This window comes from Corapipo altera, unplaced genomic scaffold, assembly GCF_003945725.1.
Source record: "Corapipo altera isolate COAL_440 unplaced genomic scaffold, ASM394572v1 2b, whole genome shotgun sequence".
Lineage (NCBI taxonomy): Eukaryota > Metazoa > Chordata > Aves > Passeriformes > Pipridae > Corapipo > Corapipo altera.
In genome coordinates this window covers 28957205-28981434 of record NW_020884874.1, presented here as the reverse complement: position 1 = coordinate 28981434, position 24230 = coordinate 28957205, and the positions used below count along the sequence as shown (strand labels likewise).

General features: G+C 42.2%; 1 protein-coding gene across 10 annotated transcripts in view; it reads left to right on the top strand.

Annotated features, from left to right (window-relative positions):
• The window catches only part of LOC113942742 (SAM and SH3 domain-containing protein 1-like), a 542445-nt gene that overhangs the window by 408516 nt on the left and 109699 nt on the right, over window positions 1-24230 (top strand). For 4 of the 10 annotated variants that reach the window (XM_027633809.1, XM_027633807.1, XM_027633803.1 and 1 more), the window contains exon 1: window positions 10222-10347. The exons of 2 other annotated variants lie outside the window; for them this stretch is intronic. In XM_027633809.1, coding sequence (XP_027489610.1) covers window positions 10252-10347 — 96 coding nt within the window. In that variant the 5' untranslated portion in view covers window positions 10222-10251. Of the gene's footprint in view, window positions 1-10221; window positions 10348-24230 lie in introns of those variants that run through there. 4 more of the 10 variants (XM_027633815.1, XM_027633814.1, XM_027633813.1 and 1 more) reach the window with 2 other exon arrangements.

The following is a 24230-nucleotide window of genomic DNA, read 5'->3' as shown; positions in this document are numbered from 1 at the left end:
GACTTGTCTGTCATACATGAAGCCTGTTACAGTCCTTTCTCATACATCCATATAAAACAATTCAGCTATTTAACCTCTGTTACTAGGTACATGCACACTTCTTTGAGAAATAGTAGGTGCTAAAATAGTTTAAAACTCTTTCTCCCTCGCTGAGATCTAGTTACAGATTAGGATAATACTGTGCATGTTTGGGGGTGCTGTGAATAACTAGGTCCTTTGAATTACTTTCTGGTTGCAGACAAACATAAACACTAGCTGGGCAAGTACAGGCAATAGAAGGCATAAGTTTAAACCATGTTTGATACATTAAAAACTGCTTTAAGTAACTACCCAAGAGTACAATTATATTTCCTTTCTATTCATAAGAATTCCATATCTGTTAGTATGTACCCAGAAGATACAAGGAGTTAAAAAGGTATCACGACATGATATTTTTTAGGAGGTAAGGAGTTTATCTTTTTGGCAAGTCAAAAGGCAGTCTTTTCTTAGCTGTGTCTGCTCATGAAGTTCACACATACAAATATAATAAATAAATAATAATATACAATGATATAATTTTTTTTTTCTCCAGGAGTTTTAGATTTCTGTATAAGAACATGAAGTTTGGGGAGTAATGAAAATCATCCACATGAGGCCCAATACCTTGCTGGCATCTTACCACATGCTTATGGATTCCCTAAATGCCTCATGTGTAACCATGGGGAACCTAAGGGCCATATAGGCTTTTCAGACTTCTTAGGCAATTGCTCAGATAGCATACCCCTTAGAATTATCCATTAAAACTACACAAAATAATTCATGTAGCTGCAAGTCATGTGAAATTAAGTCATGGATTGTATCTAGCCCAGAGCCCTGTGGGCTCACCGCCCATCCCTAATGCTGCCTCCTCAGTGGTAGAAACAGCAGAAAATATAGAGTGACTCCATAATGTCACTTGGCTTGTCCTCAAAACACAGAGTTAGTATTGCTCTCTCTCTCATACTCCCCTCACCAATATAGCAAATTTTTTTCATTCCTTTTAATTCATTTTTACACATTCTGTCCTCAATGACAAACAGCAATGACTTTGAAATTACCAGTTTGTATACACAAATAATGTCATCGTTTTATGAGCCAGTATTTCAGGGCTTAAAAACACATATATTTATCTCATTGCCCCGAGTTACACCCTCTTGAGCTTTCTTCAGCAATCTGAGTTTCCCCTTGGTATTTACACACCCTTCATGCTTTCAGATAATCGCTGCATCCTTTCCAGTCCCTTTAACCTTCATCTAGCCAAGCAACAGTTGTTTGTTTAAATTTATTCTCATGAATTACATCTTCCCACAGAAGTCAAAAGGAACATGTGATGCACTTCTGGGATCAAGTGTATTAGTAACTTTCAAAAACCCAAATCTCAATTACTTTTTGTTAGGCATATGTTGCTACAGGATACACATTGTACTGAAGAAACACATTTGGCCTTCAAACAGAATTGCCTAATTATTAAATCCTTGCAAATGAACATTAATTTTTTTCTGAGAACTAGAGATACCAGCCTGCTTTACATATACTTAAACAAAACAACTTTATCAACATGGAGCCAATGCAGTAACCTCACTGCCCTCAAGGGCTGTTGTGTCATCATCGATGCAGTTGGTTGAGTTGTGGAGGGTAAATTCCTCCCACTCACACCACCACAGCCTCAATAATCCTTCTGTTCATGAATTTCCCAAAATATTTATTGAGAGAATAGCTTGGAGGTATGTTTTCAGCAATGCTTAAGCCTGTTCTCACTTGTCTTTTTTTTTTTTTAATTACATTTTGGGAGTGGGTTGGCCAGTGCTTAAAAGCTGGAGTCTCAGATAGATGGCTTCCTCTCACTTTAATTAGTTTGACAGGCACTTCTACTTTCCAGCTGAGCTGCCCTAGCTGGAAGCAGCTGCTTGGTGGAATTACTCCCCCTCCTCACTGTGTTACAGAAGTAATAAGTGTCTTGTGTCCCTTCAATGAATTTACGGATGTAAAATGCACAGTGTGTGCCTGGCTGCATAGAGATGTTTCTTTCTTTTCTCTATTACTTGATGAAGTTTTATGAAGTGAAACATGTCATTAACAATATAGGAAAAATGAAATGTACAGATCGGATATGATTCTCCACTCCTTTCTTAACTCTTGTTAGGGAGTGTAGAGCAGGTTTTGATACATTTTTCCATGGCAATTCGAAACTCTGATTTGAGAGGAAGTCTGGAATAACTGATTGTACAGTTTGCAATGTAGTGAAGAGTAAGGCTTCTCCAGAGGAGCACAGGCTCATGCCTATGTTTATGGCCACAGCTGAAATGAATACTTATCATCTTGACTACATTGTCACTGTCTTGTGAATGCTTCTGATTTCAGCACTGACTTTATGATTTATTTAACATCCTACAACCTGCAGCCAGTGATGTAAAAAATTCAATTTGCTGCTGTTTTTTAAATAATGGAAATGTAAATTCTGGGGTTTATTTTCCAGTAAAAGAATGAAGATGTGACCTAAGTGCACCTTGATGACTTAGACAATTGAAGCTGAAGCACTCCAAAAGTCTTACTTTCCAAATTTCACTATATTTAAATACAAGTGTAATTTTCAGGTGTCTGACATCTCTGAATTTTGAACACTTATCATTACAACAGAAACTGAAACAACATTTGCAACACAACTGCTTGCCCGCTTGCTTGTCAACTGCCATTTGTTTTCCCATAAATTATCTCTTTATGTACATATCTGGGCTTGCTGCGTGGCACACAGGTCAGCTAACCCAGGGTGCAGCTCTGGGATGGGGAGGACACCCATGTTTTAGTCTGATGTGGTACTCTGGAGAACGAGCAGGAAGCATTTAAAAGGAAAAATAGGGCAACTGTTTGCAAAGTGAGGGAAGAAAGCTGATGAGAGCTGTTTCTAGAGATGGAAGCAGGAGGAGAAGCTGGTGATAGAGCAGGAGTTACCCCAGCAGAAACTGATCAGAAAGAAGAGGTTGAAGCCAGTATGTTGTTCTCAAGTGGCTGCAGTAGGGAGAATTGATCCCGGGCTGACATGATCTGCAAGGAAACATCAAATTATCATATCTGGTCACCTGTGGCTAGCTGAGATCATCAGGCAGGTTTCTTTGGTCAGCTTCTGCATTAACTAGGCCCACCTATTCCTTCACTACTAATATATTTATGTGACTTAGGATGTAGTCTTAAAAGTGACACGTCTGAGTTCAGTTCTGAATCCTTGTGGAATTGAAAATCAGGCTTTGATAGGGTCTGTTTGCTCCTTGTTCAGACAGGTGGTGGTAAGAGGGAGCGCATTAACTTTTAAAGAAACACTTGAGGAAATATTTGTGCTCTGTTATGTTTGGGGGTAACATTTAATTGGTAAATTGGGAAATGGATGTTAGGTGGAGTGTGGACAAGGTGACTTTTGGGTGGAAGTGATCTGTTCTGGAAGAGAAGCAAAGCAACTTTTCTTCTTTTGTTTTCTCCCAAGTTTCTACCATTGACATGTTTGTGTCATGTGTACCTTGCAGTAATATTTTGCCAAGGACAACTCTGTAAATTTTTATCTCTATATTAATAGCAGCACATAACTTTTTTTTAAAATCTACATTTGCATTTCATATTTGGCTGCTTTTGCAAAGATACAAATAATGAGATTGAAATTAATGAAAGCTCTTGGGTTTCTTTTTCCAGGAAGTAATACTTTTTTAAAAAGCTAATTTCCCTTTCAAAGGGAGATGCAATAAGCATCATCTCTGAGGTGCATCCGTTCTTATTTTAAAAATGTGTGCTGGTCACAAAGTGAGTAGCAATGTGTCACTCTGTGAGACTAGCCATCTCTCAGTGCACTTCCCAACTCTATGTGCCAACTTGGTGTGATACTTATGTCAGCACTGACATAAGCACTGAGCATCTCTGAAATACACAGCTATCATACACTATTAAGTTGAAGCTTATGCTGCTTTTATGATGTGCTTTGAGATCATCAGACTTCTTTTTATTAGTAATTCACTAGGAGTTTCAACAAAAGAATCAAAGGGTACCGCATTTGGAAGAAGGAGAGGCTGAAGTCCTATTCCCAGTTCTGAGGCTTGTTTTTCACCTTTTTCACTTCCACTGTTCTAAAATTATTTGGAATGAGAGCAGTCAAAGGACACTGAGCTAAATAGTTCTGTCTCTATGTGTTTTGTAAGTCTCTTATAAAAAAGATTTGTATGCATCCCTTCTAGCAGGCATTTAAGAACATAATCAGTTGAGTGAGCTCATGTCAGCATTCCTGTGAATGACAGTGCGGAGACTAGCCCTAGATATCCCAAAGGATGCTGAAGGTTTAGAAATTAAGGTTTAGAAATTTTAAATAATTAAGGTTTAAAAAAAACATTGTAAAAAGTGCTGCAGAAAGCTAAGAGAAAATGAATGCTATTTCAATGTTAACAGGAAATAACAAAGCATCAAAGCTGGCTTTGCCATGTGGCTAGAGAAGAAGGGATGCTGCGTTTGGGTGGAGAAGGTAGAAGTAAATAACATTAAGAAGAAAGAGTCTTAGTAAATTTTGGAAATTCTCCAGACAGTGCTTGACACTGCAGGAGGCAGCTGGAGTCATGATCTGCAGGCAGTTTTGGAGTGCCGTGCTGTGCACCTAAGCAGGATCGTGGCTGTGGTTTCCTTAGGGATGTGCACTCCTCACCAGCCCCTCTCCAGTTCCAGCTCCCAAAGCCCCTCCACTGGCTGAGGTGGTCCTACTGCCTCCCAGCACTGTTGTGCTCCACAGCAGAGAGGGGAACTGGGCAGGATATGAGAGACCTTTGTGGAGCACACCTGTGGGCAGGAAGGGAAGGATATTAACTTTCCTTTCTCCTTATGAGTCAAAATTACAATCCAGAAGGGCTGTGATACTTGCTGTGGTTAGATTTGTTTTCCTTATATGATTTGTCATGCAAAATCACAGCCACTGTATTTTAAATGAAGCCTGCCAAGCTTAGCAGTACTTTGGTGTCTACTGAGTGTGGTGCTAGCCCAAAACATTAAGGCTACTGGAATGATTTTCCTGGACATATGCCTCTCCCTCCTTCTAATTTTTTAATCTAGTAAGGTACTGATATCTAGGGGAATGATGGATCAGGTGTAATGTGGAGAGTTCAGACTTTTATCAGAATAAAGCAATTCATTGCTCCTAACTGTTTTCTACTGATAGAATTAAACAGACTTAACTCCATCTGGTTTGTGTTAGGCATATTAGTGTGCCATTCTTGCTGTGATGTGATACTCGTAAGACTGGGAGCTGACAGCTAAGCCTCTAAAAGAATAAATAACAATTTCTGACTGTATAGGATAGAGTATATGGTCTAAATACTGTCTGTTTTAAAGCCATAAGGATAAGTACTGTCTGTATCACTTTCAAAGTCAGGAATATTTTCTGTAGTTGTTTAACTGGCAGACAATGCTGAAACATGATCCTTTTGGAATATACAGGAGTCTGATGTGCAAATGCACATGATGGATCTTGCTCTCTTATAGTATGCCTGTACATACTAGGACTGTCTGAGATAGAGCAACAGCCTGTCTGTCAGATCAGCTGATGGGTTGAGTGTGTGGGTCCCCATCCTGCCTCACAGTAGAGACTTTCTGAAGCAGCTGCCAGCATGTCTGCTCTCTGTTGGAGAGCAGTTGCTGGCTCCTTTGGCTGATTCAGGTGATGTAGAGAAACCCACTCCAAAGGACCATGCTACCAGAAATAATAATATTATGTAAGTAATTCTTAAGGAAAATATTTTAAAAATGAAGTTCAGGTGAGAAGTAAAAGAAATGATGTTTTAGAAGGAAAATGTAGCAAGGACAATAAGATAAAATTGTTTCAGGATGGATATTGATGAGTTGATGGGATGGAGCCTGCAATGACTAAGGGTTGCATTTCCAATCAAAGGCTATGATGTGAAACTTTGCATGCTTCAATTTGATGACCTCCACCAAGGGGGAAGAGGGAAAGAGCTAAAAGAAGATGCAATCACTGCTAATAGTGTGTTGCATTGTAATGTGAGTGTGTTAAGAGTTTTAGTGCTTTTGCTGGTCACCTGTAGTGGCTAGCTGGAATTTTTATTTCTCCCTTTCCCTGCAGCCTCTGTGCATACAATGGCTTGCTTATTTATTTCTCTGAAGCTTTGATGTTCCAGTTTAGACTTGATATACTGGGCAGGGTGTTGTTAGTGATGTTGAGAAACCTTATATATTTTGTTCATGCATGCAGAGTTAATTGCCAGGTCTCTTGAGCAGGAAGCCATTACCCTGAGGTCACTGATCAGGAACCCATGAAGTCTGGTGTCCATTTACTCTGTGAAGTATGATCCCCTTTCCAAGGCAACCTGATCTCTCCCTCTTGCATATAGTTTAAAATTGATATCAAAGTGCTCGAGATTGTTTATGGTATAGATTTGCTGGATTAAATGCCTTTGATGTGGAAGACAGCAGTTGTGATAGTCTGATTATGATAGTGTATGTTGGCTTTTCCAGTTTATTTTGATGCATATTTCAATTTACCATTATTAAATGCTTTGTTGAAACCCTTGTGTCACTTTTGTATGACACTGTGGTGAGATGGCACACACTACTTTGGGACAGAAAGATTGTCATCTTTTGCCTAATGACCCAGGTGTTTGAGGTTTGTGCTTTTCACACAGAAAGAGTTTGTCCTGCTGAAGGCCATCTCCCTAAACCATCAGTAAAGAAAGGAGAAAGATGAGCTTCTCTGCAGCCCACTTTAACCTGGAGCTAGAATTCTGCTCTGAGTATCCCTTTAGAAGAAGATCCATCTCTCTTGAACTTGGAGTGCTCTCCAAGTTGGTTAATCCTGCCTGGTTTGTAGATGTGGGGAACTCTTATTAACTGTACACCTACATATAACTGATGGTGTGATAGGAGGATATGCTCATATGCACAGTGCATCTGCCATAACTCGGCAAAACTAGATTGACCACATATGTGTCAGTTGTCTCCATCTCCAGTTTAGAGATTTGCAGAGAACAACTGCAGGAGCTTCATAGCCACACCGTGACTGCGACACACTGGGGAATCATATCAGGATTGTTGCCCTCCTGCCTAGTGCTGCCCTCAAGGTGCACAATGACCATTTTCCAAGATTTCCAAATGCTACACACCTCATCAGAGCTTCTGTGATACGTCACAAAAATTTCAGAAAATTGACCAGATTTATTTCTTCCCAGTAGCTGTACAGAGGTCCAGCACAACATGCTTCTAGAAAGCAGTCTTTCATGGTTGCTTGAGTTATTGTCTAGACAACAACAGATAGAACTGCAAACAAAAACTGTATTCTAACATGCCAAATCTCAAATAATTTGTAATTTTGTAGCAGCAATTGTAACACAAATGAAATACTGCACTTATAGCTGGGCTTCAGAACCCTTGTAAGATTTGAGTTTCTACTTGTTCTAAAACTCTCATACTCTTGTCGCAGTTGGTTTTGTAAAAAGCTCTGGCATTTAGTTCTGCAGGACACTGGCATCATTAAAATAGAGGAACCCTGTGATATATAGAAGGAGGGCATGGTTCTATTTGAGGTAAGAGCAGGGAATATTTTAGCATGCTATATTCATTGAATGTCTTGCAAAAAGGGCATCTTGTGAAAGTCTGAAAATGAATAAATACTATAATTGCAAGACCACAGAAGATGGTAGCTATTCTATACTGCCATGGATTTGTTTTGATTCTCTCATGTCCATTTGTTTTTTAAAGCAACTGCTCCTGGAGTCAAGCTCTTTCTTTCCTTATCTCCATTTCTTAAAATCAAAGGTTCTGTGTCTCAGATAAATTAAAGGCTGAGGGGAAGACTGTCACAGCCACGCATTATGCTATTATGATGAAAGCTGCTGCCTCCACAAAAGGGATGATATCATGGCTCAGGAAGCAGCTCTTGGACCACCACAATTTATAATCTAGTTTCTGTTACCTGTACTGCAGGGCTGAAAAGTGTGGACATTCAGGACCTGCTTCTGTAAGTGGTGTAGTCATCATTGCACAGGAGCAATGACCTTGGTTGGCAGGGAGGGGCAAGGCAAGTGGGAGTGATAGGTGCAAGAGGCACCTATTTGATCTTAATCTATTGCTGCCTAAGACACAGCAAGGGGGTTTTAGACTTTGTGCTGCAAAGGTGTTCATTCATTTGGGCTTTTTCCTTAATATGCATCCATCTATAAAAAAGACAAAGTACAGCAGAGAGCGTGCATGAGGACCCCAGAATACTTAACTTCTGAGATCAAGTGTGCCTTGTTCAGATATTTTAAAGTAAGTTGATATTACTATTGTAAGTGGTTCAACATGAATTTCAGAGGGTCACTAAGTAAATTATCCCTGACTAATTAAACCAGTTTTGAGTTACGCAAGCCGTCTCAAGTACTGAGAGACTTCACTGGCATGCCTTTATCCTCATACTTCGTAGGCTTATACTCATGTACAATTTAAAGGTCAATTAGAAGAGGTTGTATACCTGGCTTTGGTCTTTCATTATTTCTCATTACTAGTCAGTAATAAGATGCATTACATAATATGCATCCTAGAAGAGGGTCAATAAAATTGTGCACATTTCTACATGATTGGTGGTTTCTTTACCACTTTCTCTCAGCATAATTCTCTTTTATTTTTTCTGCCTGTGCTCCCCACCTCCTTTTCTCTGTTCTGTGTGTGCTGTTCACCACTCCAGCAAAAGCTGCAGTAACACAATGCTTTAAAAAGTCTTGTCCCTTTCTTTGTTTAGCAGTTGATGAGAAAGGAAGTGTTTTGACGAGCTTTTCTCTCCAGTGCTAGTAAAGTATGCAATCTGAGCTTTGAGGACAGAAAAAGAGCATTTCTGAGAACATAGAGAGACGATGAAGAGTGCAGTCACCCCATTTTTCCTCTATGCCTTCTCCAGATACTATTTTTAGCCTTGCTAGCAAATGGTATCATTTGTTGCTCCAGCCCTTCCATGCCACCGGTGCTGCACGATCAGTGTGAGCCTTGTCAGCCGTAGGGCTGGTAAGCAGACTGAGGGGAGACCCTGGGGCTAAACTGGGAGCCTGGAGGGGAGCACAGGTTCTAGGCCAGGCTCTGAGATGCATTTGGGTTGTGCAGGGCACGTAACATACAGCCTGGCAGCAAGCAGGGCTGGAGGGATGTTGGATAATCTATTGACTGCTCATGGTGTGAGCTCTCAAAATCCATTTAAATACATCACTTCCTCCCCCTCCCCCCAACCTATGCAGGTACTTCCAATAAATGGCAGCTTGAAACAGTAGCTTTTCAAGAATCTAACCATTTCAAGGCTTAAGAATGAGCAGTAAGAGGAAAGGATTTTCTTGCTGCTAATCATAGCAGAAACTGGGAGTGAGGTGTGAGGTGGTGGACAGGCCCTTGGTCAGCATTATCCCACTGAGCTCTGCTGCTCCTTCCATCCACGGGCACTGGGGTTTGGTCACTGTTATTTAATATGCCTTCCCCAAACAGTGCGTGTGAGTGCACGCATGTATGGGCACTTAGCAGTCTCCGAGAAAGATGCAGGAGCATCCCTGCTGCTGTCTGTAATTAGCAGTTATTTAATTTAACTATTAGGGGGGTAGGGGAGAAGGGGGTAGTACCAGGAAGCATGAGGCACCGATGGAGGGGAGGCAGCGTTCCCACAGTCCCTCCCCAGGGGCGATCGGTGACGGATCATCTCTCCTCAGGACAACGATGAGGTCCCGGTACGCAAACTAAAAACCTGAACTACCCGGGCGCCCTTACCCTGCCTACCCTGCCGCGGGGCTGACACCACTTCCCGGCGGCTCTTCCTGCAGTGTTCAGAAAACGCTGCTGGCTCGGCCACCGGAGCTCCCGGCAGGCAGGTGAAGCGCCGGCACGGGGGGAGCCCGGGCAGCAGCAACAAGCGCTACCCGGGCTACCACACGTGTCCCGAGACCGGCTCCCGGCTTTTGGAGTGGGCGAAGCCGCGGAGACCCCGCCGGGGCGGCGCTGGGGTCCTTTGTTGCCGCCCCGGGGCGGCCACATGCGACGGGGTGCGGGAGGAGGAGCTTTGCACCGCCCTGGCACCGCCGGCCGCCCTGTCGCTGGGTCGAAAGTTTGAGGGACGGCGGCGGCGGGGCCGTCCCACGGTGTCCCGGGGCGGGCCGGGCCGGAGCGGGGCGGGGGAGGCATGGCGGGGCGGGGCGGGCCGGCCGCGGCGGCGGCGGGGAGCCGGCGCTAATCCGACGGCTGGGCCGGGGCATGGAGGGGGAGCGGGAGGACGGCCCCGCCGCCCCGGCGGAGAGCGGCACGTCGGAGGTGTTCGCCCAGCTGTGGGCGGACGTGATGGGCATCCTGGTGAGTGCGGACGGGACGGGACGGGAGCTGGGAGCGGGGCGGCCGCGGGGCAGCCTGCCGCGGGACGGCGGGGCCAAGGGGTGCCTGCCTGGTCTCCCCAGCACCTGCTCCGGATTGGCCCCAGCTGGAGCGTGCCTCGTTCCAGCGTGCGGACGCGTCCGTCCCAGAAAAACTGACTCCACGGCTAAAGCCAAGTGTTGCGTCGGTGACCATCGCCGTGTTGGAGTAGAGAGCTGTCAGGGCTGTCGTGCTAGAAGGGGCGGATCGGCCGCTCCGAGCATCGCCAAGGAGCGGGGTCCGGGCAGGGGCTGCCCACCGGCGGGGACACACCCGGGAGCTCCGGTTCAGCCGGATCAATGGGCGCATTGTCCTGGGTTGCTCCGGCGAGCTGCCGGATTCAGTGCAGTTTGGGCTGAAGGCGGTGTCGCTGCAGCCTTTGCATCCCACGCACGTGTTTCGGAGGGAAGTCTCACGCGTGGGGGGCACTCCCGCGAGTCCCCCGGGCACGGGCGCCCATCCCGCAGCGCTGCCCGGGGTCCCGCGGCATTCCCGGGCGCCGGCTTTGGAGCTCTTAGTCCCGGTAGTTTTTTTAGAGGCGAGTTGCTCGGTTACGGCCCGCGGAGTTTCTGCGCCGGTGATCTTCTGAGGAGGGGACTAATCCTCGTAATTCACTGGTTACAGACAAAAGAGATGGCCCCAGTAACGAGGGCTCAAGGAACTACGTCTAATGGGCACGTAGCGTACCGACAGGACGGACTGGATGGCAAACAGTAAAAATACAGGAAGAGTCAATCCTTTATTTCTACTTGCAGCGAGAGAATAATATTTACTTTAGGTGCAAGATGATAATTACCGCAGAGGACTGCCACTCGGCAAAAAAACAAATACTAATGTTATATACATACTGGAGCTGGCAGCTTTCCAGGGATACAGGAATGTGGTAATCAACAGTGGAGTGCCTGTTTATTCATTTTAAAAGCAGATGAATAGGCTTGATGCACGTTAGGTTCTGTTGTTAACATTTAACTAGCAGACATTCAAGAATATTATGAGAAATACTTTTTGGAAAACTGCCGTGGATCATAATGAATAGTGAACCCGTAGGATCTAATTCAGAAGTGTTATAGAATTGAACAGAGAATTTAATTAGCATTTTATGCTGCATTTCTTTTTACCACATGGACTTTATTGTTAATATTCAAAGTCAGATTAAAAAACCTGCCACATTCCTTTTCTTCATAGAAATTCTCCATTTAATAGCACCCAACTGCATACACTTTTTCACTGTTAATGATTTTAATCTAAGAATGCAAGCAGAGTCAGTTCTGCCAGTTTGTAGGGAGCACACAGTTGGTACTTTGTGAACAGTCTCTTTCTCTCTTTTTCTGGCAGGTTTCAGAACTGCATTTAGTAAGAGCAAAGTGCTATTGGATGCCTGGGAAGGAGTGTTTGAGGAGGCCAGACCAACAGCCTAGCATGCTGAAGCTCAGCACAGAAAAAGATCTGATTCTCACACAACTAATAATTTGAATAGGTTTCTTTTGGCTATACAGGCTAGTTTGCTTCCTGAGAAAACAGAGCTATTTAATTTTTGTTTATCTTCTAATAAAACTATGCTGAAGTCATTTGTCTTAGAGTTGGTCAGTTTTACAGAAAGGCATCATCTTGTGACTGTGAAGTTGCTGGTTTATATTAGTTGCAAACATCACCCAGCACTATTCTCTCTTTTTTCGTTGGTGTTTTATGTTGCAACACAATTAAAAATATGGAAAGACACCTTTGTATTAAGTCTCATAAAATAACTTATTAGAGGGAAGACAGAAGCTCTTCTCACTGCAGGTTGTCAATCTTCTACAGATTTAGGTTTTTAAAGAGTTTCTGGTCTTTGGGGCTGTAAAATAAGGTCTTAATATGAACTGAATATAAACTTCTTTGGTGCTCTGTCCTTGTTTGAAGGCAAGGAAGAGGTAGCTCCAGTGCCATTTTCACTGTTCATCTTTGTGGTACTTAGAACTTAGTCCCTTTCAAGCCCGGGCTGCAAAAAGCAAGCAGTAAAGTAAACTTGTGGCTTCCAACTGGAAGTCTGTAGATGGTTGGTTGTGGTCCACGAGGCCTCATCAGAGGCCTGTATGGCTGGCTTACTTCTTTTGCATTGTCAATTATGTGAGAGTATGGGTCTTAAATTCCTGGGATTTATAGAAGTTCACGATCCAAACTGTCTAGGGAGCACAAAGGTAGACATTCACTGGGAAAGGCTCTGTGAGTGAAGAAGTAGGTGTAGTGATAGGTTGACTAGGTTGGTCCTGCAACAGCTTGAATGCTACCAAAGGAGTGCATTAGGAGGGGGAGAGAGACAGGAGAGGCAGACAAGATCTGCTCTTGTGAGACCCCATCTGGAGTACCGCATCCAGCTCTGAGGTCCTCAGCACAGGAAGGACACGGACCTGTTAGAGTGAGTCCAAGATAGCTGGGATGGATGGAGCACCTCTCCTGTGAGAAAAGGCTAAGAGAATTGGGATGGTTCAGTCTGGAGAAGAGAATGCTTTGGGGTGACCTAATTGCAGCCTTTCAGTCCCTGCAGGGAACCTACAGGAAAGGTGGAGAGAGACTTTTCACAATAGCATGTAGTGACAGGACACAGGGGAATGGCTTTAAACTGGCAGAGAGTAGGTTTAGATTTGGTATTAGGAAGAAATTCTTTACTATGAGTGCTTAGGCACTGGCACAAGTTGCCCAAAGAAGCTGTGGATGCCCCATCCCTGGAAGTCCTCAAGGCCATATTGGATGGGGGGCTCTGAGCAACCTGGTCTAGTAAAAGGTGTCCCTGCCCACAGCAGAGGGGTTGGAACTAGGTAATCTTTTAAGTTCCTTCCAACACAAACCATTCTATGATTCCGTGATCTTGGGAGGGAAAACTAGAATGAAATGAAGAAAGGTGATCATCAAAAGTTTGTTGATTAAATGAAAGAGAAAATTGCATTCTTAAGCCATGATTGTAGGGTGATGCAGATTAGAAAGGATCTCAGGCAGCATCTAGCCTGTCCTCAAGCTGAAGCAGGCAGAGCTCTGAGGCCCGGTGAGGTTGCTTGGGGCTTTATCCAGTTGTGTCTTGAAAAACCTCTGGGGACTGAAACTGCACAGCCTCTCTGTGCAGCCTGTTCCACCACTTCGCTGTCCTTACGGTGAAAAAGATGTTCTTCATAAAAGTGATGAAATGCCTGATTCTGCCCTCCTCATACCAAGTAGTTAGAGCAGTGGGGAAGGTGTCGCCGTCCTCCCGCTGGTCTTGCTGAAAGGCTTGTGGACCGTGGTGGTATCTGCCCTAGGTGCTGGATTAGGAGAAGAGGCCATGGATATCAGCCCAGCTGATATTCACTACTGAAGTGACTTAAAATACCAGTTGAGCCCCTCTCACTCAGCGGATAAATATATTTTATTTTTTGTGTATTTTTAATTAGCTTCCTTAAAATAGGACCTCATTAGCAGGAACCTGTGATGGCAGATCCCAGGTCCTGAGGGGAAGCAAATAGCTGTCAAGTGCTGCTTGTAAGCAGCATATTTTATGGACTTTGAAGTCACATAATAACTCTTTACACTTGACAAATACTGAGTGTACTTGCAGCTGTATATGATCTTGCTGAAGTAAATGTGGCTTTTCCCTTTTGCGCTCTTCTAATGTGATATTCCATAGGTGCAGCTGTGATATAGGTACCTCAAAGCTATTTGTGCTCTTAATGGAGCTCATTAGATAACAAAATTATACCTAAAAGCTTTTGCTTAGTCTGTAGCAAGCACATGTTGGAATCTATTGGATAATTATAATTTTCAGTGATTCAAAGCAACAGTGGATGGCGGAAGTGTATTAAGGGTTTAGAAAGAGGTGAATTGTGAGTAGTAATATAGAAATTCTCTGCATCGCCAAAAACTCAACCCCATAAAAAGGGATATTTTGGCATAAAATCATGTATTGATGTGGTGATAGCAAACGCTTTGTTGTTAAGAGTCTGAAGGTTTTTGTGATCAAATCTGTGATCAAATCGTAACATGAAGTGAAAATCATGAACTTTATTCTTTTAAAGATGTGCTTTCAAAATATGGGCTATTGACCTTAGTACCGGAAAGACACTCCAGGGCCTCTCTTGTTTATGGGAAGTTCTTCCTTCTCATAGAGGAGGAAATATCTGGGTCAAATCCTGACATTAATGCAATCACTGGCAAAACTCTGATCAGTTTTAATAGAGCAGGAATTTCACTGAAGGAAGCATCTTATTTTTGGGGGGAGCTTTTGTCTTCAAAGGCCAAGATGCCAAAGATAGAGCAGAACTTGAAAGAGATGCTATGAAATTAGAAGTCATTCCAGTTTTTTATTTCAAAGTGACAGTTTCTTGTTTCAAACAACTGAATCAATTAGAACAGCTAAAACAAAAAGAAAATTATTTCTTTTTTGATAATATTTTGCAGTTATGCTAAGAGAAAACCAGTGTTTTCCCACCATCTGCTGTTAGCTAAAGAGAACAGAGTATTTTGAGGACAGTAAATCTCACTTGGCTTTGTACTGGGAGCCCTGCTATTTAGATATATAATCTATCTTGCTTTCAGTGTTTCAGTGACTAGTTGAATTTCTTATCAAAGTAATAAAGAAACAAACTGAAAGAGAGAAAGATGCCAACTTGTAATGCTACTGGATAACATATAATTATATACTGGCTAACATAGTTGGGGAGGGGGAACTTGATATTAAGCCAGGGAGCCTGGATATCTAAAGAGATCAGGGAAGAAGATCCCCAACTGATAAAAGCAGTTGTAGGAGGAGTTGTGGCAGCTCACACCAGCCTAAGATTTCTTCCAGGATTGCTCTTTCTTAAACCATTATTAGGTCACTGTGACCTGTGGAAATCTCTCTATTCCTCTCCCAGTGTCTTGCTGGGTGACTCTTTCTCTGATGTCTGCTTGGCGCAGAGAGGCCACTCCAGCTGAAGCCATGGGTACTCAGCATGGCTCTGTGGAAAAGCACAGGCAATCGAGTAGCTGCTCCAGGTAGAATGTGCTTTTGAAAATGAAATATACTTGGTTTTTTTTCTGATTTTTATTGATGACGTGTCAGAAAAGTGGCTGCAGCACTGTGTAATTAGCTCAAAAAGCACTTCAGGACATTCCAATGCAAAACATTTTTTTTCCAACTTCTACCTTGGAGTATGTTTATAAGCATATTCTAGTTGCTACAGTAAGGATAAACCCAGAAGGCCTGGACTCTGCTTTCAAACTGTCAGATATTGTTTTTTCTATTTCATAAAACCATGGAGTATATTTTGCTTTCAAATAAAGAAATCAAAACAGAGAGACTGTCAGTTTAGGTGTTAGATTCAGTTTTGTAATAAAACGTAACCTGTCGCATCTCCTTTCCCTTTCTGTGCAATGTTATGCCTAGCAATGCTAATCCTTTTATGAAGAAAGACAGCTCATAGAGATAACCTTTGGTCTAGGCTTTTTCTTGCACGTCAGGGCACATAAAACAGATGTCTCCATTAGACAGTTTAGTCCCCACAAGACCCTACACAGTCAAGAATGATAAGAGGTTTTGGTTCTGGTGCCTTCTTCATTCTTTCTTGAAAGCAAATTCTTTCTCTTGCTAGTTTGCTTGGAAATACTTTTTCTTCATACTTTTTTAACCTTTTGAAAGTTAATCAACCACACTCTCTCTGTTTTTTAGGAGCAGTGGAATACTGCATTGAAAGAATTTGCCTGTAATGATGCCTCCTTTCTTTTGTGGATATGAAAAAATGACAGTCTCTAAACAGAAAGAAAATGTGAAAATTGGTGTGGAAAATGAAGAGGTGTTGCACATGAGCACTTAAAGGACTTTTACTACATGGAATGCAATGTATTATGCTACACATGTTGCTTACCATTTTCTATAGTCAGGTGAAAAACTGATGTTTAGTGTATCTCAGTGCAAGTGACATTTTACGGAACTAGATAATGATTAACTTATTATGATGCTGTCTAGAAATCTATGAAATTAATGCTGATTTCACAATGTGCAGTGCAAACAGGAGCAGAGCAGTTAAGCCCTGAGAGCTGAGTGGAGGGACCAGGGCACAGCAGAGCAGGGTCACTGCTCTACATGGGATGGAGGGAGCGGGCAGTGCCTGGGGCAGGGGGATTTGAGTCAGAATCTCTTCTTCCAGACCCAGATTGAACTCCTCCACCTTTGGCTCTGGGCTCTGCTCCTTCAGGATTTTTTTCTCTCCAGGGGTTGTGGAGGAGAGGGTGCTCAGTGCTGGTGCACTGAGAAAGCCCTGCTTTCTGCACCTTTCCAGGTTACCCTATTGTCATTTGTACTCTATGGTTGTAGCTTTTCCTTCATGCAGCAGCACAGACTTTCTCCTTTTCCACTTGCCCTGTTGTCACAGTATTAATGGTTGTAGAGAACATGTTGTGCTCAGACTTTAAGAGGTTCAGTAACACAGGATGAATAGGAATTTGTAATGACCCAGCAAAGTGATTTGTTGCAATACCTGTTTTAACATAAAGTGCTGCTAACAATTTTCCTCTTTGTAATTGCTTGATGCAGCTGATGACTAGTGAACCTGCCTCTTTGTCTGATGCCATTATTGGTGAGAGAGGAAGAGGAACGTGGTTGTGACTCTGGGAATGGTGAGGTGGCTTTGCAAGGATCTGGATTCCAGGTTTTTCATGAGAAAATGAACAAAAAGAAGGAACTGGGTTTAATGTGCAAGTCTGTAACAATTAAGTTCCTACTATAAAAGCATGTTATCAATTAAAATGTATGTAGACACATGTGTGATTGGGTAAAGAGATATGAAGGGCTTTTACTTCTCCCTGACATCAGAAGACTTCAATGTTCCCTTGGCAGAAAAAAAATTCAACACAGTTTAGACACAAGTGTTCACAACACAGATTTCCATTACTGGAAATAACTACTTTAAAAACAAAAGAAGCTGCCTCCACCACAGTGCAGTAGCTGTGGTGTGGGTCAAGTTTGGGCACACTGGGTCTGCTTTGATCTTCTTGAGGTGAGGGAAACATTTTTCCTGGCCTACGGTAATGGCAGACCTTTCCCGTCTACTGCCATGTTTTGAAGCACAGAGTTATAATGTGTGGGGTTTGTTTGAAGTAAGATTAGTATCATGAAATACTTAATGGTTTAAGTTTTAATGACATCTGGATAAGCATTTTTGAGCTACATACTAGTTTTAGAGGCACACTTCCTATGAAGAGTTTGAAATTGAGAATGGGGACTGTATAATCTATCTGGAAAATGGTTTTAAGCAAGGTGTAACTGGAAAATTGAGTAGACAAGCTTAAGAATATAAGGCAACAATGATTTATAAATCAAACTTTCAGGCTTTTTTATGTAAAGTCATGCAATAAATTGGAGAACTGGTTTCTAATATCCATATCGCAACCTGAGTGTGATCTGGTTGGAGCGCCATTGCAGATCTCCTCTGCTACAGACCCATTAGATTTTGCTGATTTGTCTTCCTTGTGGCCCTACATGGACATGGGGATATACTCTTGAGATCAATTTGCACTATCATGCCTCCAGATGGAAAAAATATGGTTGTTTTTATGTGCGTAGGTAAACACACATATTGAAGCATACCAGCATGGTAATATGACTATCAAAAATATAAATACATCCTTTTATGTTTCATTATTGTCACTGTATTTATGATGATATACAGTGATTCTTGCTCTTTGGTAACTGCCTAGTAATATTTTATCTTGCAGTGTTCTCTGCCTTTAGTATATTCTTTTTGTGGGGGAGTGTGAGAATAAAGGAGATTAGGTAACTGTTTAGTATAATAATAAAAGCAATACTTGGAAAGCTTTGCAGCAAGCATGACGAGAATTGATAGATGGTAGTGGAAACAGTATCATGCTTGTTAAAATATTAAATTGAGAGTACATGAGCCATCTCTTGATTGTGAGATGCTCCTAACCCTCTCACCTGCAACTGAAGATGCTTTGTGCAGTGCTGATAGGTATGATGAAAACAAAAGATAAAGAGAGGAACAAAAGATAAAGGGTCTACTTTCTGCACTGTTTACATAAAAACTTCAGGAGCCTAAGGCACAAAGTTTATTTATAGTGGAGCAGTGTGTGGCCTGTATGCTTTTAAGAAGAAAGCAAAATGCATCTTTTGTCAATCCTTCAAAAGTTCAGAAGCACTGAGCCTCCTGGTCCTTTCAGTGCCAGCACCAGGTTGACCCTGCTCTGTGGAACCTGCTCTCTTACTTGACTGTAACCCCAGTCTGACTCAATGGAGGAAACATGAGAGCTCATTGCACCATTGTGGCAGTGTTAGAAGTTCTTTCAGTGAGCGCACATCCACAGCTGGAGCTCAGATGAAAATATGTGCTAGAGCTGATTGCAGTGCCTTACACTGCACTTTAGAAAAAACAGCATTTCAGGCTTTTAAGGTATTTTGCTTGCCAGGATAATAATTTATCAGTCATAATATATACCTTAGAAATTATATGTAATTGCTGAAGAATCTGTGTGTTTTATGCACTTAGAACTGGGGGGATATTTCAGTGTTTGTGTTCTTCCTGTTTATTATCTCTGTTTATCTGTATGTGTTACAGTTCTGAAACACTTTCCTTTTCTTTGTATTCTGTGCTTGCAGTCTTCCAGCAAGAGCTTCCTGCATATTGCAACTCAGCCAAAAGGGATTTTTACACCAGAAATTTCTAGTGCAATCCTAGCGATGGAGGGCAAATTGAAAATACTTTTCTATTGCTAAATTGAGGGTCATCTCTTTTTATCATCCATGTTAGACATGTTTCATATTGTTATCAATATCACTGCATAGACTTAACATAGCTTTCAGTTATACAGAATAATTTTTTAATACTTTTGAGTTTTGGAGCTTTCAGTGGTTGGTCAAATTAGTGTGGTGGCTCTGAAAGCTGATGACAAATGCTTTGCATTTAAACTGCAGTTTATAATCTCTGAGAATGAAAATAAGAAAAATATTGTTTTATACATAAGTGTGTTTGTATTCATACATAATATACACCACAACTTGCAGGTTGTGATTTCCACTTCATTATTAGGTTGCTTTCCCACTTTAGAATTCATAAATAACCATTGTAAAACAGGAAAAGGTGGGGACAGATTGCACGTTGTATGTCAGTCACGGTTCCTGTCTTCAAGTTTCCATCTTCAAGATGACCATATGTTTACACTTTAAAAACACAATGCTTCCGAGTGCATGTGGGAATACGTCATGTTTTATATAAAGGCTGGGGAGAACAGATTTCCCTGTGCAACATTTTATCAGAGGGCTAGTACAGATACTATATTTCAGAACAAAAAACCTGGTAAGGTGAGGAAATTTTTCTTCTGAAAGTCAAGTGAGCAATCAAAAGCTCACAGACAACTGTTGCATCAGGGATACCAAGAAATACAGCAGTTGATGGGCAGTAGAGCAGTGCTAGTGCCTGTGGCAGTAAGCCATGTTGGCCAGTTTCTGACCTGTTTTTCATTGGATTTACATGATGCTTTGTGTCAGGCTGAGGGCTAATTGGGCTCAGAACAGGGTATTTACTTTTTGCTGGCATATAAATGTGTGTTTTTTTCAGCACAGCAAAGACAGTGGGGGATCTCCTCCATGGAAGCTGTTTGTGTTCCTGCTTTCCCTGAGGTCACTTGCAATTTGTGCAGGCTGCTCATATGCCCTGAAAAATATTGACAGCAGAGGCAGCTCCAGGTACAATGGGGAAGGTGCGCAGGTGCTGATGTCCCTGCACAGCTGGAGCACAGGTGTGGCTGCAATAGCAGGCCTCTCTCTCTTCCCCCACTCAATGTGTTTCCTTAGGTCTGCCTGTTTTCATTTCACTGGAGAAAAAGGGCTGAGTAGAGGCAGATTTCCTGCTGACAGAGCGTGTTTTGAGTATTTGTACATGGCAAATTCTTTGGATATTTTTCTTTGGTTTTTTTTACATACCATCCTTCTCTAAAGTTTCTCTGAGGTTACGTTTTCCTCATAGAGGGAAGAGTAAGATGTCTTTTCTTAATTATCTAAGTTTCTCTGTCACTTTTCCTGCTTGTGTGTGAAACTTTCCACCTTGCTTTCTGTGCACTGTGCAAATAAAAACTGAAGGATGCCTATTTTTCATTATATTTTGTGATGGTTTGTCCCATTCATTGTTTGGAGAGTTTTGGAGGAAAGGTCTGTTTTATTTTTTGTTTCATCAGTGGAAACTGCTCAGTTGTAGGTAGTGCAAAAAGATTGTCAGTTCTTAAAAGTTCTGTTTACCTATTTAATTACACCTACTTTTTTCCTGAGTGTTTTAGAACGAGGCAGGAAGGGGAGTCTAATCCTGTGCAATCCCTCTCCACTGTGGTGCCATGTTCTAATGTGTGCCAAATTGAGGGAATACTGGCATGTTTTGGCTCAATGAGGTGTATTGTTTCTCTCTCAGGCCAAACCCAGCAATGTATTGTTTAGATTTTGTGTCAGGGAGTGAGTATTTACGTGCAGATGGATAAACTTTGTAAAACTTAAGCTCTACATGATAGCTGTCTAAACTCAGGAAGTTAACAGAGAACATAAGGTCAAGGACCTCATCAAAATATTGGCATGATGATAATGAAGAATAGCTTCATGACACATATGGTGTGTCTCCATGCATAAATGAGAAGGGAAAGGGATGCTTCTGCATATCCTTGTTATCCTAGTCATGATGAGTCTCACTGGGTTTGGTCAGTGTAGAGTCTGAGTTCCAAATTACCGAAAGTAGGAGGGGGAAAAAAGATGTGGATGTTCTCAGTGCTACTTTTTCTCTTTGATGGAATGGCACTTTCTTCAAGTAATCTTTGACAAGTTACTTGTGTGTTTTAATCCTTGTCTCAAGTGTACTTAGAATACAAAAGATTGTACAAATCTTCATTTTATATCTGCCAAACCTAAGAACAACTACTGCAAAACACTTACTGATAGCTATTTTATAAACTACCATGAAAAAGAGAGGAAAGGGGGATGAAAAGGTATATTAGCTCCTCCCTGACCCTTCTGCCTTTCTTAGGCAGATCTGTTGCTGTAGGGGGTTGAGCAGTTTAAAAAAAAAAAATTAAAATAGAACAATTAGGGTTTTTTTTCTCCAGACTCATGCCTCTCTTAGAAAAATACCTCTCATGTAAAACGGAAACAGAGGATGACAGGGAATGGAGGTGCAGTGACTCAGTATCCAGAATTGTATTTCTGTGGCCAGAAAAGTGAAAAGAGTTCCAGCTGAGAAGGGTAACTTGCAACTGCTCGGAAGAGGGATTTAGAAAGATCATGTGAAAGGAAGAATTGTCGCCTTCATGGCAGGAAATGGCTGAAGCACGCACCAGGGCCTTGGCAGGGGAGGGTCAGCATGCAGGCTGGCTTTGTGGAGGCCCAGAGGAGGTGGCTGAATGGTGTGGATGGCAGGGAGCATACAGCAAATAAATAATGGAGATTTAAGCCTAGTCCAGAAATGATAGGGCTTATTTCAGGTGCTGAGTAGGGATATCAGAGAGCAAAGTAAGCCTCTATGTCTAGTTCATTGCACCTTGTTTTGTTTTTACTTAAAGATAAATGCAGACTGTAGGTGGGTAACCATTGATGTGCATGTGAGTCATGTAAAACTATGGCATCTGGGTATTGCCAGCAGATGCTTTGAACGGGTAATTTGTAGCAGAGGGCTGGTTAGCTAAAAGAGGCTGGGGATTAGAGGGCAATTTACTATTTTCCTAGAGCCAGTCTGATACCCTGATTCCCTGTTCACATGTAACTCATTCTGAACCAGCCTTTGTGTATTTGGTTGTACTTCTCAAGCTTTGAAGAGATCACTGCATCTGAAAATATGTGATTTTCCTTTCCCTTTGAGAGAATCATACAGCAAAATCTGTTTCCCTTAAAGTTCTAATTCTTTGTGTATGAAGGAGCTATATTTACTATACATCCTTTGTTTTGAAACTAATAACGGTGCACACTGTGAAAAGTGGTAACATCTTTTTTTGCTATTGGTTTTGTGTTGCTTCAGATGTATCCTGGTACATAGGTTGTCCTGCTGTTCTTGCTGGGTTCATGTGGTGGTGTTCCCTGAGACTGCAGTCTCTTCTTTCATCTGAGAGCAGTCTGTGAGGAGACTCCTTCCATCTGAGACTTTCTTCTTGTGTTACTGTTGCTTTTACAACTAGGTGAGATGTTTTTCTTTGGCATGACAACTGTCCCGACAAATGGTTAGTTAGCAGGTTGTTCTCCTTTTGATGTTCAAGTTGCTATGCGTAGAGAAGTTGCTTAAGTGTGGGCTTAGCTTGCTATCCAAGTCCAAGTGTCTTTATCTACAGTTGTTTTCTTTCAACCTATGGTTCAGGGCCTTCGGTCAGTGAGAACCAGCTACTGGGTTTTGTAGAGACACAATTTTTTGTGAGGTTCGTTGACACTGGGATTCTGCCAGCTTCTGCTTTTTATGATCTCATTAGCCATATGGGGCTTTTCAAACAGTTTTGTGTCTCAGCTCCAAGTGCCACACTATGATGTGCATCACTTGAGTGCTGCATTCAGTCTCCAGTAAAAGCAACGTAGAGTCATAGAATCTCTCAAGTTGCGAGGGACCCAACTTGAGTCCAATTCCCTGCTCCTCACAAGACTACAAAAAACTAAACCATAAGACTAAAAGCATTGCCCCGATGCTCATTGAACTCTGACAGACTTTGTGCTGTGACCAATTCCAGCCTGTTCCAGTGATGGACCACCCTCTCAGGGAAGAACTCTTTCCTAATGTTCAATCTGAACTTCCTCTGATACAGCTTCATCCAGTGTTCTTGTGTCTCTTATTAACGGGCAGAGCCACTGGACTGACAGCAGCCACAGGCTTATAAGCACTTCCTTGAAACAAGCACATGGCATCCTGCATATTGGGGATCTCCTGTAAGTAATAGAGTGTGTGTTGCCCCTTCAGAAAAATACAGGCTTGGAACACCTGGGTCATATGGCAACCACAAGATTATTTAAGCCCAGACTCTGTAGGATGTGCTCTGTTGCTAAGCGGAAATATTCCCTTTTTTTGTAAGAGGCCTATTTAGTCTACTTAGGAAGTGCTTTGGCAATGATGAAGCACTATGAGCACACAGGAAAGCAAAAAGCCCATCTTCACTGTACACAGATAAAGGGATATGAGTAAATAAAATACGAGATCCCAGAGTGGAAAGGATTATAAGCTGGCAGGAGATAGAGTTCTTATTGCTGGGTTGATATCCCTAATTGATATAAACATGAAGCCCTGTGCAATCTGTGGTAGTTAAAAGATATGCATCTAAATAATATTTAAATAGATTCTTGCATTTTTAAGACCCACTAGAGTGTAATTGTATTCAGCTTAATTAAATGAACTGAAACCCCCTGATAACTGTGCTTTACTGCTCCTAAATAAAACACTCTCTAAAGAGACTTCAAGAAGCTTAGTTAAGGCGATAAAAAACCTGAGCCCGGCGCCATGAAGTTTTGCATGAGCAGCTTTATATTTAGGTCACGAGTATGGTACCTGCAGTGGTTGAGAGTCTGTTAAGTACCATACCTCTGTTAAGAGTCAAAAGCTGAGGCTTCGCTGAAGTTCTTCAGGGCAGTCAGTCTTTCTGGTTTTAGATTATTTGTATGACTGTGGGGTGTCTAATTAAGCTGGTTTATTGATGCCACCCCTCTCTGCTAGTGCAGGGCATGTGGTCCCTGCAGAAGTGAGGGTTTGCAGGGATAGCACAGGCAGGTGGGATGGGCAGTATCAGTGAGGGGGGGCCTCAGCACAGCTTGCTTGAGGGAGCTACAGGAAACCATTTCTTCTGCTGCTAGGATTACGTGGGGAAACATGGATTGCTGCCATGCTCAA